Source organism: Delphinus delphis, chromosome 17 (assembly GCF_949987515.2).
Source record: "Delphinus delphis chromosome 17, mDelDel1.2, whole genome shotgun sequence".
Classification (NCBI taxonomy): domain Eukaryota; kingdom Metazoa; phylum Chordata; class Mammalia; order Artiodactyla; family Delphinidae; genus Delphinus; species Delphinus delphis.
Window position 1 is genome coordinate 61,774,712 of NC_082699.1, and position 18,452 is coordinate 61,793,163.

Below are 18,452 nucleotides of genomic sequence, written 5' to 3' on the forward strand. Positions count from 1 at the left end.
CACAGGAAGGCTCCTTGGAGTTCAAAAAAGAGAGGGGTGCCACCCATGATACGTGTGGACACATCCCCACAAGCCTCTGCGGTGGAATCCACCTTAGCAACAAGTTGGGCACGCATGTTAGGGAGTGTCCTAGGACAGGTTAGATGTGGGAAAAGAAACAATTGGCCAAAGATAAACAAAGACCCAGAAAAACTGTCTTATGTAAGTGATTTAAATCACCTCTTTCCTGCGCTCCTCAGTAGGGAGGACACCCACACCCTATCTCTCTGAGTGTGTATTTCTGCCTTGCTTCTGTCTTAAACAATCTGTTTCTCTGTGTGCTCTCCCACTTGCGCCATGTCTCTAATAATAAACTTTGTACCTGTTTTTACAGTTTTTGCCTTCTAGAAACATTCTTGCTTTCAAACCGGGCAAGAGCCAGGGGAACTTTGCTTCTCGCCTCTAGCCCCTGGTGGACTAGTGGCTAGGATCCCTGGTTTTCATCCAGGTACCCAGGTTCAATTCCTGGGCAGGGAACTAAGATCTCTCTTTAGAACCTCTCACTGCTGTCTCTCTGAAATCATATCTACATCAGCCAGGTGAACAGAAGCAGCTGTCAAGCCAATTTCATCAATATAAACAACTAATTTAGATAAATGATATAGTATCAGGTGACCTCCTGTTTGGGTAGAAAGTCAAAAGTAGAGGGGAACTGACTTGAGAAATGACATTTAAGTGAATAACTAATTCTAGGAAACTATTTAGCTCTCTGAAAACTTTTAAATGTATTAATAATTAGAATGTCAAATCCTAATTAAAGAAATGCAATTTTAAATATAAAAAAAGCAAAACTTATTCTATAAATAAACCCACAAAAACTACTAAGAGACACTAAATATAGGAAATAACTTTCTTTTGTCGTTGTTTTCACTGTGTACATAATACAAATATAACCTGAAAGATATAAAATACCCTACTACATTTAAGGAAAAAAAGAGCAGTAGTTTTTAAATGCTTAAGATGAGGAGAAAAATGCCTCAAAAGGGCTTCCCTGGTGGCGCAGTGGTTGAGAGTCCGCCTGCCGATGCAGGGGACACGGGTTCGTGCCCTGGTCCAGGAGGATCCCACATGCCGCGGAGCGGCTGGGCCCGTGAGCCATGGCCGCTGAGCCTGCGCGTCCAGAGCCTGTGCTCTGCAACGGGAGAGGCCACAACAGTGAGAGGCCCGCGTACTGCCAAAAAAAAAAAAAAAATGCCTCAAAGAATTAGGTTTTTAAAAGTCTGGAACACAAATACATAAAAAATTTTCTTATAACCAGCAACTTTACAAAGCAACTTTAGTTGCAAAGACAAGACTGTTGTTCTTTTTAAGAAATGGGTCTTCTTGAGTTATAAACTTTAACACCGTTTTGAATCGAAGATCGAGAATATTTAGTGAGTAATGCACCAATGGTTTGCTTCTCTCCACACAAATCTCTGTGGGAACAGTAAAGAAATTAATCAACATCATAAATATTCTAGGGAACATAGCACAATTTTCACAGCACTAGCTATTTATATCTCTCTCCCCCAAATCCATCTTTCCAACAAACGTAAGGGTGTGTATTTGTGGGAGAGAGAGGGTAGGGAGAGATTACTAAGCCATAACTGAACGAGGTACATCACATGCATGTATGATCTCCAACCTGCACGGTAAGAGTAATGTATTATTTAACCCCACGTTAGATATAAGGAAACTGAGGTTCAGGTGGTAAAGGATGGAGCCAAGTTTTGCAGCCGGCTCTGTAGGTCTCCAAAGTCTGGGTTTTTTCCATTATATCACACAGGCTTCCAAATCAGACATAAAAGCAATGTGATACAGTGGGGTCTAGACTCAGAGAACCTGGATACCCGGTTACCTGTGTGAGCTTATCTAGGTTACCTACCCTACCTGAATTTTAGCTTCCTCTTCTGTACCTCAAAGGAGAGAAGACTTTGACTGGAACATCATGAGGGAAGGGAAGATATGGGAGGACCTGAGCTGGAGAAGGGATCAAGGGAAGATCACACAGGGCCTTGAAGAACATGAGAGGGAGTTGTAATTTAATTGTACATATAATGGGAAGCCAGTGGAGGGTTTTATTTCATAGAAAAGCATAATGTGATCTAAGTTTTAAATAATGGAGGCAATGAGTTGATGATTATGGAAGCTAGGTAGTAAGTACATGGAGTCCGGTTCCTTATATTTTACTGTTACTTTTGAATGTTTAAAATTTTCCAGAAGTTTAAAAGGGGGGAGAGGAGAAGGGAGCAAAAACTAAAATAGGGAGACCAATCAGAGGCAGGTATGAGATGATCCATCAGGATTTGCTCGAAGTTTGAAACAGGAGGCAAGAGAAAAAAAGACAAGGAAGATTTCTAGACATTTTGCTTGGGTAACTGGATTAATGGTAGTGCTGGTAGCTGAGATGAGGGTGATGGGGTTAGGACAGGGGGAATCAACAGTTGCATTATGAGCATGTTTGAAATTCCTATTAGATATCCAAGCAGAAATTTAGATTAGGTAACTAGATGTAAGAATCTGGAGCTCAGGAAAAAGGTCAAGTATGAAGATAAAATTAGGAAGTCACTGGGCTTACATGAGGGCACCAAAAGAAAAAATACAAAATGAAGAGAAGATAGCCAATAATAGAATGCTAGAGCACTCCGACATTTAAAGAATGGGAAAACAAGGAGACATCAGCAAGAGATGGAAAAGGAGCTGCCTTGTGGGAGAAGGGAGAAGGCTGGTGTGTTTCAAGCAGGAAGTGGTCCACTGTGTCAAATAGTGTTAAGAGGCCAAGTAAACAAGGACAATTGACCACTGAATGTAAAAAAGATAGATGCCATTAGGTTAAGGATCTGTCATTGGGTTAAGGAAAGCATGGGAGACAAAGAAGCAGAGACTGAGTACACAAACTTTTAAAGGGAGCTTTGTTGTGAAGGAGAGCAGAGGACGTGGGGTACCATAGACTGTTTTTTTTTTTTTAAGATGAACAGTACTACAGAATACTGTTCATAGTGATACATGTGTTGCTGGCCATAATCCAGTTGGTGGGAGACGTTGATAACACAACACGGGAAGGGACAACTAGAGGATCCTTTTAATAAGGCCAGAGGGGATGGATCTAGTGCAGAAGGAGGGTTGGCCTTAGGAGCAAGGACAGTTCATGCATCACACAGGATGGACGGCAGAGCAGGTGTGTGCCCACATAGGAGGCCGGCAGACTAGGCCATGGGAAAGGAGGTAGTTGTCTTGTCTTGTCTGCTTCTGTTTTCTCAAGAAATATGGTCGTGGGCTTCCCTGGTGGTAGAGTGGTTAAGAATCTGCCTGCCAATGCAGGGGACACAGGTTCGAGCTCTGGTCTAGGAAGATCCCACATGCCGCAGAGCAACTAAGCCATGTGCCACAACTACTGAGCCTGCGTTCTAGAGCGCGAGCCACAACTACTGAGACCATGCGCCACAACTACTAAAGCCCGCGTGCCTATAGCCCATGCTCTGCAACTGCAACAAGGGAAGACACTGCAATGAGAAGCCCGCGCACTGCAATGAAGAGGAGACCCTGATCGCCTCAACTAGAGAAAGCCCATGCACGGCAATGAAGACCCAATGCAGCCAAAAAAGAAAATACGGTCATAAGCTGAGGATGAAGAGGAAACGGGGTATTGCTGCTATGAAAAGAGAAAAAAAGATGTAAAGTAAGTTCCAATGGTTGAAAAGTTTCATGAGGAAATGGTGCCTTGCCAGGGGCCCTGCTAATTACCACTTAAATTTTTAAGTGAGACTAGCAAGCCACACTGTGTCATTTCTCTCCAGGAAATTTCAGCTGCCCTGGTGCAGGTACAGAGTAAACAGAAAGTTGGGTTTAATCTTTGCAGATTTTTGCCAATGAGGTATGACAAGACACAGAGATAGGGTGCAAGGAGTAGCGCGGGTACAGTAAGAGTTAGAAAGGCTGACCCTGGAAAGCAAGCCGGGGAAAGAGAAGAGAGAGACCCTGAGAGGTGGGAGATGCAGTGAGGAAGTGGTAGTGTTTATTAGTGGCTTTGAGATTGGTTCTACAAGCAGTGGCTTCAGGGCTAACTTGTTCTTCCACAGTCTGGCTTCTACCAGAATGTTAAAGTAAGGGAGTGGGAAAGAAAGAAGGTGGCCATCAGAGAGGGGTGCTTGCCTTAGAGTCATAGGAGGGTATACAGTTGACTGTCCCTCTATAAGCTGCAGTTTGAAAGGAGAAGAGCAACGAAGTGATTCTAGAAGTAGTAAGGAAGAGAGATGACACATACCCCACCTCCCCAGATCAGCAGTTGTGAAGAATGATAGAGAAGACAGCCACCACTGGAGAAAGTTTGGAAGGAAGCAGTGTCTTCCAGGAATACTCAAAAAAAAAAAAAAATTCTGATAATCTAAAACCCTATGCCACTCATCATAAGAAGAACAGTCAAAATCCACTTGTGGGCTTCCCTGGTGGCGCAGTGGTTGACAGTCTGCCTGCCGATGCAGGGGACACAGGTTCGTGCCCCGGTCTGGGAGGATCCCACATGCTGCGGAGCGGCTGAGCCCGTGAGCCGTGGCCGCTGAGCCTGCGCGTCCAGAGTCTGTGCTCTGCCAGCGGGAGGGGCCACATCAGTGAGAGGCCCGCGTACCGTTAAAAAAAAAAAAAAAAAAAAAAAAAATCAATTTGTAAGAAATTACTTACTCAATATATGGAGCAATATCTTCTTCTGTCCACTTCTCCCTCAGAGAGAAGAGACTATTAAAACGTTCCTGATTATCCTCAGGCAAATCATCTACTTTCAGTAAAAATATGATTTCTGGTCTTGAGTGTCTATCCACCAAGGCTAAACCCTATAAGAAATGAGAAAAAGGACAGTTCAAGTAATGGTCTGATGTTTAAAAATGACTCATTTACCTTACATTTAGCTTAGCCCAAGGTATTTAAAACATCATCCACATGAAACTTACACAAACTACCCAGAAACTTACACTAGCCTTTTTCATAAAAGAGCTCCTCTAAGCAGTGACTTACTTGTAATCTGGCTTTTACTACCACCAATATCTTGAGATGGCTCTAGTTCTAAAGGTCACTGATGACCTGTCGTTGCCAAATCCAGTGGGCCCTTTTCTTGGATTCATCTCTCTAGACCCGTTTATTTTGTTAGTGTTGATCACTCCTTCCTCTAAGCCTTTAAGCCTGCATCACGATCTCATTATTTTTCTCCTAACTTGATGTTGTAGTTCCCTGGCCCCCTACTCCATCCCGCTACTTGTTTCACCGTCACTGTCCTAGGTAACCTCTCTAAACCCATGACTTCAACCACCACTTACTTACAAATATTACAGTCATCAGCAAGTATCTTCAACTCAAATCCCTCTTCCAAGCACCAGACCTCTATATCCAAACCTATATATGCACTCATTGTGTTTGTCATCCAAACCTGTTCTCATCCTGCTAATCCTAGGAAACCAAGGCATCATCCTAGATTCCATTATTCAAACCCCACATGTAAGTGGTCACTAAATCATATAGATTTTAAGGCGTTAACATTTCTCTATCCTTTCCCCATCACCTATTTCTTTGGCCAATACTCTCTTAGTTAGGAGTAAACTGTTGGAAACCTAAATTTTTCATAATCTAGCCAACTTTCCATCAATCCATCCTCATTACTGTCACAGTGTTCTTTCCAAAAGGCAAAACTCATCAGGTAGCATTTCTAACTGATGCCACTCAATGGCCCCAAAGAGCTTTCTAGATAGAGTTGAAATTCCTTAGCACAGTCCATAGTGTCCTTCACCAACTCACCAGCACCCTTCTCTCAAGTCATGCATCCCTACTGTGTGTCCCAATTTTTATCCCTCCATGCTCTCCTGGAACCTTGTCTCTGCCCTTCCGTCTAGAGTAACACATGATCCTTTCATACTCGGCAGCTAGAACATTCATTCCTTCAGAAAATCATCCCTGATTGACCAGTCAGATGGACAAGCCCCTTCATGTGCTCCCATAACACCTTGTGCATGCTTTTCCCATGGCACAGATCACTCTACATTGTCAGAAGAGATATATACGTGTAACGTGCACCCCCACTGCCGGACCCCAGGCTGAGGACCTAGATGGCACCTTGTGTGACGTTTTCTGCTCAGCATCTAGCAAGGTGTTTAGACATAAAAGGAACTCTGTAAATATTGAGCAAATACTTTCACTTATTTAACAAATTCTCATTGAGCATATACTACATGCCAGGCAGTATGCTATATATTGGCAAGCAACAGTGAAAAAAAATTCTATTAAAGTGGAGAGCAGGGAACCACATAATGAAACATTTTTCTGAAGCTAAGTGAGAGTACCATGAAGGAGAAATCCGGGCTGCCATGGAGAGTAAAACAGGAAGTATTTTTTTTAGAGTAAAGGAAGGCCTCCTTGATGGAGTGACTCAAAGATGTGTAGGAGGTGGCCAGGTGAAACTGGGGAGAAGTTTATTCTAGAACAAAAAGCTTTGTGTAAAAGTCCTAAGGTAGGAAAGAGCTTGATGATCTTAAAAATCTGAAAGAAGGCTGGTATGCAGCAGACAGGAGAGAAAGTATCAAGAGATGAAGCTTACAGGGGATGGTATGAAGAGCCTTGTAGACCAAGATTTTACATATTTTATTGTAAAATATTATTTTATATTATAATACTCTGGATTTTATATCTTAAATGCAATGGGAAATCATTAAAGTGATTTAAGCAAGAAGTTCATCTAATCTGATGGACATTTTTGAAAGATCGTTTTAGTAGCACCGCAGAGAATGGATTGGAGGTGGGCAGTTAAAAGTACAGAAGGCCCGCTTCGGGATGCTATTGTGAGCCAAACATGATAGTTTCAGCTAAGACAATGCTGATGGAAATGGAGAGAAAAGGAACAAAATGAGATACACCAGGTGGGAACCAGGATAAACTGTAAATGGGCCTGAGTGATCTCACTGAGTTGACAAATGTTCTAAAACTAGACTGTGGTGGCTGGTAACTCATTAAATTTACTACAAAATCACCCTTTTCAAAAGGGTGAACTGTGATATGTAAATTACACTTCAATAAAGTGGGATTTGGGGTTTTTTTTTAAGGATTTTTGTGATGTAGAATGCACTCCTAATGGGGGACTAGGAAAATAAACAGGCTCCAAATTCAGTTCCAATACAGGCTTCATTTCACCTAGTCACCTGCTGAGTTATGGAGGTAATCACCATCGCTACCTTACCTTAAGCTGATCGAGCCTAGTTATCACTCCTTCAGGAACACTCTGTTGCCACACTTCTTGAAACTCAGCGAGATTGAATTTCACTGCATTCTGAAGTAGCGTTTCTGCTGTAGCTCTGCAGATTTTATCTGCGCTCAATTCAAAATAAACTTCACCTAAGGAAAACGTATCAAAGAGAGTTTCATATGGTCCTCTGACAATTAATTATACTACTCATTTTTATACACAACTCATCTCCCATCACCCTATGGAGTTCTTATTTTTAACAGGAAGACACTTGAAAAAGGCATACCAATTTTAACACATAAGAGTTAAAATACCCATTAAAATACTTTCCCAATCTTACCTTCCTCTGTATATCTCTTTCCATAACATTTAAGACAGTGTCCGATCATTTCCCTGAAAAATTTTAAACACTTATTTGAAAAGTTTTTCACATATTTATATGTTATCTTTTAAACACCATTGCTAACTAGAAACTAAGATATAAATTTGAAATAACTAAAGGATTTTGGTTGCCAAGTATAAAACTTTACATTAGAAACTAACTAAAATACACTGGACAGTTACTATATACCAGGTCCCATGCTAAATATTTTTACACAAATTATATGAGCATACCTTTATTATAAAATAGCTTAAATTATTCCTTTATATTTTTTATGGCAGAGGAAAAAAAGATACACATTTATTCACCAGAATGACCAAAATTCCCAAGTCCTTCTTGGTTGTATATTCTTTAGATTTCTATAAGATATCAAAATATAAATAGTCTATGCCCTGGGTTTAGTCCTACCCTGAAAATAATTTTCTTCCCCTTAAGGAAATCTGGAAGGACAATGAATAACATACTTACTCTGTCTCTAATGGTCCAAGTTCCTGAAGGCATGTATTCAAGGGAACTTTACTAAAAGACCAAGATTCAGAATCCACAAGCTGAGTTATGTGATTCAGAAGTTTCATCTCATAATCAAATTCAAGAATCCTCCAATAACCTACAAATTCCAAAAGTTATATTTACCAAAGGACATTTTAAACAAATGAATTGGCTGATAGACCGATAAAGCAGCAGTAAACTCTTGCCCACTGCAAAAAAGAGACATGAAAAGCCTTAGCTTTCTTTATAAACAATGCTTCTGTTTATGCTTGTCTCCTGATCATTACAAATTGTGTCTTATGGGAGATCAGATGGTTTTTAAAGAGTACTTTTCATATGACTAACATTTTAATTTTTTTTCAAGTGCTTTAATACTCAATTATCTCACAATAATCTTCTCGTTCTAAATGGAAATGTGGAAACCTGTAGCTGGTACAGTCATTTCACTAGAACGTCATACAAATGAGGTGAAGGTCATAGGTTGGATATCCCACACAGTGATCTCTGCTCTGGGGCACTGCCATGGTTACAACCCTCATCTCAGCGATCTTGGAGAGGTGTTCTCATGCTCATAAAGAAGTCCAGCTCATTTAAGAGATAACAGACTCAGAAGTACAATGTGGACCAGCGGCAAAATAAAAGCTGAGCCTCAAGACACATTTCCCTATTCCTGTGAAAACTATGAAATGTCATCTTATAACCAAAGGCACTACCACCACCCCTGGAGAAACAAATCACATACACACCCACCAATTCAAGTACACTCACACCAAGGGAGAATGTTCCTATTCTTACTCTGAAAAAATAAAGGCAATGTTAAAAAATGGAATGCGTGATGTAAAACTGAAAAAGAAAACTAGGAAAAAATAATCTTTGCATCCCCACACACACATACCCCCCAAAATGTTATCCATTCCCATGCAATAAGTGAATAATACAGAGGGCTGCATTAAGCCCATTGGTTCTTCTTTTTTTTTTTTTTTAACCTTAACATTCATGGTACCCCCTATACCATAGTAATTAGCAGCAGGCATCCACAATTAGAAACTTTATGCCCGATGATTAGGACCAAATGTGTCTCAAGGAACCACAACAAAGAGCTAAGTGTTTCCAGTTAGTTATAAAGTCATCTGCAGCTGCTTCACTCAGCAGAATTCACCACATTTGAGAGTTACAGTCTCACAAAAGCTAATCTTGCTTAAAAGATTTAGGAGTGCATCCACCAAACCATGCCAATTTCCTCCTTTCCAACACATGGGTGCAGAATTAAGCTGCTTCTCTGGGCAAACTTAAGACGGCTGAAAAAGGGCTTCCCTGGTGGCGCAGTGGTTGAGAGTCCGCCTGCCGATGCAGGGGACACGGGTTCGTGCCCTGGTCCGGGAAGACCCCACATGCCGCGGAGCGGCTGGGCCCGTGAGCCATGGCCGCTGGGCCTGTGCATCCAGAGCCTGTGCTCCGCAACCGGAGAGGCCCCCGTACCACCAAAAAAAAAAAAAAAAAAAAGAGGGCTGATAAATGCATACAAACATCCACTCAAGTATTACTGCAGGCCCAGATGCCAGAAAAAAAAATAGCTCCTACTCCACCACTCCAGACCAGGAGATAATCAAAATACAAGATAGTACTGGGCTTCTCCACCAACCCCTGAGACCAACACATACCACTACAACTTTTATACAGGTTTCTTACATAAACTACTTAACACATTTAAAAGTATGTTGAGTTATCACAAGAAGAAACACATCTTCCAAGCAATTTGGAAATACAGTGAGTTAATTCTGAACCAGGAGTTGAAGTACCTGGGTTTTATGCCTTATCCTGTCACTAACTCAACATGGAACCCTGGACAGGTCCGTTTCCCTTCCTAGGCCTTAGTTTCCCTCACCTATTGAAAACAATGAAGGGATTAGACTACCTGATATCTAAGACCTTTCCTGATCTAATATGGTTCTTCTATTACCACTCAGTCCAAAGAAAAAGGCCTGTAAGGAGTAGAAAAAGTCACTGGTCAGAGACTGTAAAGGTGATCACACGTAGTGTCTACCCCACACCCCAAAATACAAATATCATCTCTGAGCCCAAAAGAAGGTTAAATAAATAGCATGGAACAGCAATAAACAGGTGAAGATGTCCAAAAATGTCTCTCATATGATGCCCAATTCCATCATTATTAATAATAGTAAGTCATGCTACCTCCAATCTCACAGGCATTTAGAACTTGTAACTGGGTCATTATTTCTTCCTCACTTGCCTGAATTTGATCAAGCAAATCTTCAGTTGTATACTGAAACAAGAAAACAGGAAAAAAAAAAAAAAAAAGCAAGCACATTTTAAGGCCAACGAATTTTTTTAGACTTATTGAATAAATACATAGAAGAGATTAAGGCAAGGTACCCTAGTTTAGTTTCTTTTGTTAATCTGTAATGATTACTACAACAGAGGATAACTCTTTGTGATGTTGGATGTGGCAATGGTTTTAGATATGATGCCAAAAACACAAGCAACAAAAGACAGATAATGTGGACTTCATCAAAATGAAAACTTGTGTATTTCAAAACATCATCAACACAAAAGGACAAATACTGTATGATTCCACTTACATGGGAGATTTGGCATAGACAAATTCACAGAGACATAAAGTGGAATAGTGGTTGCCGGAGGGTGAGAGGCAGGGGAAACTGGGGAGTTAGTGTTTAATAGGTACAGAGTTTCAGGTTGGGAAGATGAAAATTTTCTGTAGATGGATACTGGTGATGGTTGCAGAGCAAAGTGTATGTAATGCCACAGAGCTGTACAGGTCAAAATGGTTCAAGTGGTAAATTTTATGTTCTGTTTATTTACCTCAATTTTAAAAAATCAAGAAAAGACGACTCATAAAATAGGAGAAAATATTTGCATATCATGTATCTGTCAAGGAGCTTGTATTTAGATTATATAAAGAACTCTCCTACAATTTAGTAATAAATAAATAACCCAATTAAAAATTGGGCAAAGGGGTTTCTGTATAGGCATTCTCCAAAGATACAGAAATAGTCAACAAGCACATGAAAAGATGCTCGACATCATTAGTCATCAGGGAAATGCACATCAAAACCACAGTGATACCACTTCAAACCCATTAGGATGGATACAGAAAAGACAGATAGAAACAACTGTTGTCTAGGATGTGGAGAAACTGGAACCCTCACACAATGGAAATGTCAAATAGTGCAGCCACTTTGGAAAACAGTCCGGGAGTTCCCCAAAAGGTTATACAGGGTAAGCACAGGGCCCATCAGTTTCACTCTTTGTGTGTGTGTGTGTGTGTGTGTGTGTGTGTGTGTGTGTACACATATATATATATATCTCCAAGAAAAATGAAAACATAGGTTCCCTAGAAACTTGTACATGAACGTTCACAACAGTGTTATCCATAATTATCAAATAATCAATAATATTCAAAAAGTAGAAACTACCCAAATGTCCATCAACTGATGAATGGATGAATAAACTATGGTATATCCATAAGATGGGGTACTATTCAGCAATAAAAAGGAATGAACTACTGACATGCTACAACATGAACGAACCTTGAAAACAGCATGCTAAGTCAAAGAAGCCTGTTGGAAAAGGCCACTTATTGATTCTATTCATATGAAAGGTCCAGAAGAGGCAAATCAATAGAGGCAGAAAGTAGATTAGTGGCTGCCTAGGGTTGAGGTGGGAGAGAGAAGGAGGGAAAGGTAGGATTAGAAATTAACAGCTAAGGGGTACAGGGTTTCTTTTGGGGGTGGTGAAAATATTCTAAGCTTCATTGTTGTGATGATCGCACAACTCTGTTAATGTACTAAAAACCGTTGAATTATATAGTTTAAAATGAGTAGATTGCTTGGTATATGAATTATATCTCAATAAAGCTGTTACAAAGAAAAAAATTCAATCAGTCAGTCAAACTTCTAATACAAATATGGTCTTCAGAATACCAGGAGAATTCTATAACTTTGAATTACATTTAAAACTTAAATTTTTTTTTTACCTGGTTTATAAATATTTTTCCATACTTCCAGGAATTAGTCCATTCTGACTTTCCATTTTCATAATGTCTTTTCTCAAGAGTCCCTAATTATAACTTTTAATTAAATAAATTATCTTAACCTCTAAAAAACTACTATTTCTTAGTTAGGAACATGAGAAGCTTTCAGCTACATAAATGTCACCATGATATCTAGGACTTGCTTTAAAATACTCCAGAAAAAGACAAAAAAACAAAAAAGGTGGAAGGCAGCAGGTGGACAGAATAAATGAGATTGACAAAATATTGACAGATGTTCAAGAGAGTGATGAATATATGGAGATCTTTCCGTTTTGGGGTATGTTTGAAATTTTCATAATATGAACTTTAAAAAAAAGTCAGCATTAAGTGTCTCTATAGCTCTATTTTTTAAATTCCAAATTAAAAAATGAAAATACTAGTCTTACTTTTGAGTGATTTGAATCCTTTTCTTTTTGACTGTCAGGTCCTTCATAGGTATTTTCCATCAAAAGTTTCTTTAGCTTCTTTAATTTAGGTCTACATCTTCTTAATTCCCAGTAATTATTAGAAAAACCAAAGATCTAGAAATTACAAATACATCATAATCATTTAGGGGCCATTCTAAAAGAAATCTTCATATAAAATTTCAACCAACCCATCTGCCCTCCACAAGAAGCAAGAAAAGGGAGCCAAAGTATTCTTTCTGTTGAGAAGGCCCCCGTCCAGCCATCTCAAGCAGATGGATGGGTATCTTCAGGTAACATCTTTTCAATCCCCAGTTAAGAAGAGACTGCCAACATAGTGAGAATGGATAATTAAGCTCCATATCTCAAGTATACGCTGGAAACTAGAATATGCCCAGAAAAGAATGACCAGGATGCTGAGAATTCTGCAAGCCAGGTAGAAACACAGAAGAAGAATATCTTTAGGCTGACAAACAGAAAATAAAGAAAAAGCATTACCACTGTCTTCAAACAATTAATATATGATAAAGGGAAGGGGGGGAACCATTGTTCTGTGTTGCTCATTATGTTAAGGAAGAAAGACTCCTATTCAATATAAGAACTTCCCACTAGTTAGAATTGCAACTAATTCCTTATGGACTTGGGAAACAGTGAGAGGCTTATCACTTAAAGAAATCCAGGTGACAGTGGCTAAATGATGGATAAATATTTCTTATCTCTCTCTGTATCTCCAGGATTTGCCCAATGTCTAGCACTTAGTAGGTGCCCAATAACTGTTTCACATGAAAGAAGGGAAAAAGGCAGAAATGGACTGTCTCCTTCCAGCTCTAACATGGAAGGTCAGGGAATGCATCTACTCTAAAACTAGTAGAAGCCTTGATTGACAAGACAAGGCCCAGAGCCTAATGGAGATGCTGCTGAATCTGAGAAAAGTTTAAGGACCAAAACACAAAGGTTGATTTCATCCACAGTTCACAAATGGGCAGCCTGCTGGCTGTATCCAACGCACAGATGTTGGTGTGTACTTTTGTGTTGGGGAAAAAGGGAGGTTTAGTATAGAGTTTTCATTAGTTGCCAACATTGAAAAATAAGATGTTGCCCCCCAAAATCTAAATTTTAAGCTTCACTTGGACAAAGGAAATCAGAAGATCTGGCAATGCTGGGCCTGCTTTCCCACAAGGCCAAGAAGTGCCCATGCACTTACTTGGGGCTTGTGTGCTGCAATCTGCCATAGAGCCCCCATTCCCTATTACTCCTGAGACTGGGTATCCACTCCCATTTATCAACACCAGTCTGCTTTGCTCACGTGCATTCCTTACCCAGCCTTTTTAGGCATCTAAAGTGTAACCACAGATTTAAAAACTCTGGTTAGTAGAGCTTTGTTAAGTTTTACTCAGTCTCAGAACACAGAATTCCCATAAGAGCTCAAAGATACTCACAGGTGTTGTTATACCCTCCCCCAAACACCTACAAAACAGCTACATGATAAGAAAAATAACACCTTTTCCAAAAGGATGAACTGTCAATATTTCTAGTTAATTACAATGAAAGACACAACCCTACAAAAACCAAAATACAATATTTACTGGCAGCTCTTCTGTTCTAGCAACATATATGAATCACTGAAATGTCCCAGTATTTTCCCTTATTTCTATTCCAATTCTGTTTTTAGGAAGTAGCTGGCCTAAAGTTTAATAGATTTAAGGGCTGTGCTTTGATTGTGTATATGTAACAATCTAGCCAGGATGGAGACTTTGGTTTGGTATCTGCCAACAGCAGTCTCCAAAATAATTAAAAATTTGTTATACATGGCTATGAATAGTAATGAACTAAACTAATTTTAAAGGTGAAAAACACACTTCCCTCAGAAACAAATTTCTTCATTTCTCTACCTCATCTAATGCACTAGTTATGGTTTGAGGGAGTCCTTTCAAAACCTATCCATGGTAAAACTTTTTTTTTTTTTTGCGGTACGCGGGCCTCTCACTGTTGTGGCGTCTCCCGTTGCGGAGCACAGGCTCTGGACGTGCAGGCTCAGCTGCCATGGCTCCCGGGCCCAGCCGCTCCGCGGCATGTGGGATCCTCCCGGACCGGGGCACGAACCCGTGTCCCCTGCATCGGCAGGCGGACTCTCAACCACTGCGCCACCAGGGAAGCCCCACGGTAAAACTTTTAAAATGAGTCACCTAATAGCAGATTTTCTATATTACAGAAAATGGTCAGCTTATCTGGGACTTAAAAATCAGATTGGGATAAGAAAGACAACTTTACGTGACTCTGAACAAACAAAAATAATGCTGAGAAATTTCAAATTTCATTAGGGAACTTTTCAGATTCTCTATGATTGTACATTTCACACCTCAAGTTTGTTTGTTTGCTTTTTTTGGCCACGCTGTGCAGCATGCAGGATCTTAGTTCCCCCGACCAGGGATCCAACCCTTGCCCCCTGTATTGGGAGCACGGAATTTTAACCACTGGTCGGCTAGGGAAGTCCCACACCTCGAGTTTTTAATTAAACGCAAGATTGGCACATGTGTTGTCATTCTCACATAAATCAGGAGACCGTACCTCAGTGTGAATAATGTTACAGTGTGTCCCTTCCATCTTCATCTGGTCTGGAGTTTTACAACCAGGAATAAAAAGCAACATATTGGAAGTGTCTGCTATTTTCAAGTCATACGTTTTGTCTTTACTGCACAGAACGGCCTTCTCATCCTTATCACCACGAATCACAAGACTGCAGGAAAGTGGGAAAAGAAAATACTTGGTTTACTGAGACACCAATGGACATCTTCATTATAAACAGCTCCAAAATTGCCTAGGCTTCTAGAATTTAAAGCTAAGTCTTAAGGCTGTGTCTGGCCCCTGCTCTCACAGCCCTCCCATGAGCTCCACAGAGCAAGGCCTGGGCCAATTGAGACCCAGAGGGGCAGCCGGTGCCCTCACTAAGGAAAAATAATTCCACATGGGCAAAAAAGATCCAAGGAGGCCAAGAGGCCAAATGTTACCACGTGGCATCTTTGTGCAAACTGCTGGGAAAAGCTTCCAAAAGCTTCAGTCAAGATTTCACAACTTTCTAAAATTACTGAAGCAATACTTCTCAAACTTATGTGTAGGCACGTTAGGGAACCCTGTTAAAAAGCAGATCAGGATGCAGTATGCCTGGGATGGGACCTAGGACTCTGCACTACTAATAAGCTCCCAGATGATGACCATGCTGCTGGTCCTGGTACCCACCCAAGAGTTGTCCTTGTTTTGGCCTGCGTATCCCCTAACAATCAAAGGAGCACAACCTGGCCTAATCGTCACCTATGCTGCAAAGAAATCGGGACCCTGAGAAAAGAAAGCTGCAATGTTGAACGAAAAATACGAAAATGGTATGTTTACAAACTAGACTAAATGATGTCTCTGACAAAGGGTCACAGGTGGAAAAAAGCAAGAAGAAGGAAGAGGGGAAGGACAAAAGTGAGGAGGTGGAAGAAGAAAAATGATAAAGATAATGGAGATGACAAAAAAGGAGCTGATTCTAGTAGTTTTCCTTGTCTATAAAGTATTTAAACCTCCTGTACACAATTCATTTCTTTTAAATAAATAATAAAAAACCTGAAATAGAAGACTGAAAATATTTTTTTAAAACCAATCCTTTGGGGCTTCCCTGGTGGCGCAATGGTTGAGAGTCCGCCTGCCAATGCAAGGGGACACGGGTTCGTGCCCCGGTCCGGGAAGATCCCACATGCCGCGGAGCGGCCTGGGCCCGTGAGCCATGGCCGCTGGGCCTGCGCGTCCGGAGCCTGTGCTCCGCAACGGGAGAGGCCGCAACAGTGAGAGGCCCACGTACCGCAAAAAAACAAAAAACAAAAAAAACTAATCCTTAAGTGAAAATAAAAGGTTTTTTAAAGCTTCTTGGTGCTAACAACATTTAATAGTCCCAAGTACCTACTCTTAACATTTATTTCCACGTGGCACTATCCCTGCTTTCAAATATTTCGTTTAAAACAACTACCCCTTCCCTCTACAAAAAAAAAAAAAAAAATTAAAACACACATTTTCATTCTGGTTTTTGTCAGCTAGATTAACTATAACTGTACAAAGAAGGTCCTCGCACCTGAAGTCTTTTCTCAAATTCCTGCCAACTCAGCTGGGATGAAAACCCATGAGTGACGTTCTCCTTCAGTTCCCTTAAAGATACGTTATTGCTAGCATCTGAAGACTGGCCAGTTAACTATAACACGGCTAGATGAGTAAAGTAGGCAAAGTGAAAGCCTGAAGGATTCAATTAAAAAAACATAAAAGAGAACAAACGATACCTAATAAAATACAGGTGTGGGAGGAACAACAGAGCAGAACAGAATTAAACCAGAGCCCCTAACTCCTCATTTCCCTCATTTCCAGGGACTGCACAAAGTTGAGAGAACGGACTTCTGTTTTTGCTTTGTTTTGTTTTGTTTTTGCGGTACGCGGGCCTCTCACTGACGTGGCCTCCCCCGTTTCAGAGCACAGGCTCCGGACGCGCAGACCCAGCGGCCATGGCTCACGGGCCCAGCCGCTCCGCGGCATGTGGGATCCTCCCGGACCGGGGCACGAACCCGTGTCCCCTGCATTGGCAGGCAGACCCTCAACCACTGCGCCACCAGGGAAGCCCTCCTCTGTTTTCAACCCATGGTCTTGCAGCAAATGCGTAGCTGACCTAGAATTAGAAAACAGCTTCCGATCCCGACTGAGTGACCCCAAGCAAGTTTGTTTTTTGAGGGCCTTCCACAATTACCAAGTCTGTAAAAACAGCTTTACACTTATTCCCCCCCAGTCCTATCTACTGAGTAAAATACATATAAGTAGCAGGCAAGAGGAACTCCATAAATACTGGATATTACCAATGGACTTTAAGATAGAATGGCAAAGCGTTCTGTGTAGTGCCTGGCCTCACTGTTAACATCTCCAAAACTTCCCCGAGACTCTATTTCCGGACTTGTTTTCGCTGACAGAGGCCTCCAAGACCAGCCGGACTAGTCCAGCTAACTGGACGGATTAACAGTGGCGCGGACTCCTCGGGAAAAGGTAGCCAGCTGGGGATCAGGTCACCGGCCTGCTGCGAGGGACCTGGTCAAATCAATGCACCTCTCTGGCCCAGTTTCCCCATCCTGTGTTTCCCCGCAGGAAAATCAGAAGGTGGATAGCACGAGGCTGGAGGCGGCAGGTCCCGGCCCCGGCTCACCTGTGTCCTGCCTCAAGCTGCTGGCACAGCGCGGGCTCCAACTCGAGCAGGCAGAAGTCGCCGGCGGCTGCGCTGGCCCCGGGGCCGAAGGCCAGGCAGTGCACGGTGGGCAGCAGCTCGGCCGCGTTCAGCTTGGCGATCTGCAGGGTCGCGTCCACCTCGTCGCGGGTCCTCCTCATCGCTGCGCGGGGTCGGGAGGGGTTCCGCAGTGCGCGAGGGGCCGCAGGTTTAAGACAGGAGAACAAAGCTCCCCGGGAGGCCGCGACCCGGCGAAACAAGAAATAGAACAGTGCCTGTTTTAAAAGCGCGCCTAGGCGGCTGGGGGCGTGTTTCCGGGGCGGAGCGTGCCGCGGGGGCGTCCCCGAGAGAGTCCGAAAGCTTCCCGGACTCGTGCTCCGCGGAGGACTGCCGGGTCACCCCAGGCCGAGCAGCGGCTGCTGGAAGGAAACCCGGGCTCCGCGGGGAGCTCTCGGCGGAAGCTGGCGGGAGCTGAGCTGCGACCCCGCGGGGCGCCACGTAGAACCTTCCTGCACCGCTTCCGCTGCCCTCCTCCCCGCCCTGTTTCCTGCCAATACCCCCATTTCCTCGCCATCAAAATAGTCGCGTCTTCCGCCAGTGGCAGGTCTTGCAATAAGCACTTTGCATGCATAATTTCA

The 18,452-nt window shown here is 42.0% G+C and overlaps 1 protein-coding gene across 1 annotated transcript; it reads right to left on the reverse strand.

The window, feature by feature from the left end:
* Positions 1 to 899: 899 nt before the first annotated feature.
* On the reverse strand, positions 900 to 18,178 carry DSCC1 (DNA replication and sister chromatid cohesion 1). Its single transcript, XM_060035297.1, has 9 exons — positions 17,797 to 18,178; positions 15,153 to 15,321; positions 12,567 to 12,701; positions 10,302 to 10,392; positions 8,088 to 8,226; positions 7,578 to 7,630; positions 7,232 to 7,386; positions 4,696 to 4,844; positions 900 to 1,454 (listed from the first exon to the last, which is right to left on the reverse strand). The coding sequence occupies exons 1-9, from the start codon at positions 17,973 to 17,975 to the stop codon at positions 1,346 to 1,348; spliced, it is 1,179 nt and encodes a 392-aa protein (XP_059891280.1). The 5' UTR covers positions 17,976 to 18,178; the 3' UTR covers positions 900 to 1,345.
* Positions 18,179 to 18,452: the final 274 nt, after the last annotated feature.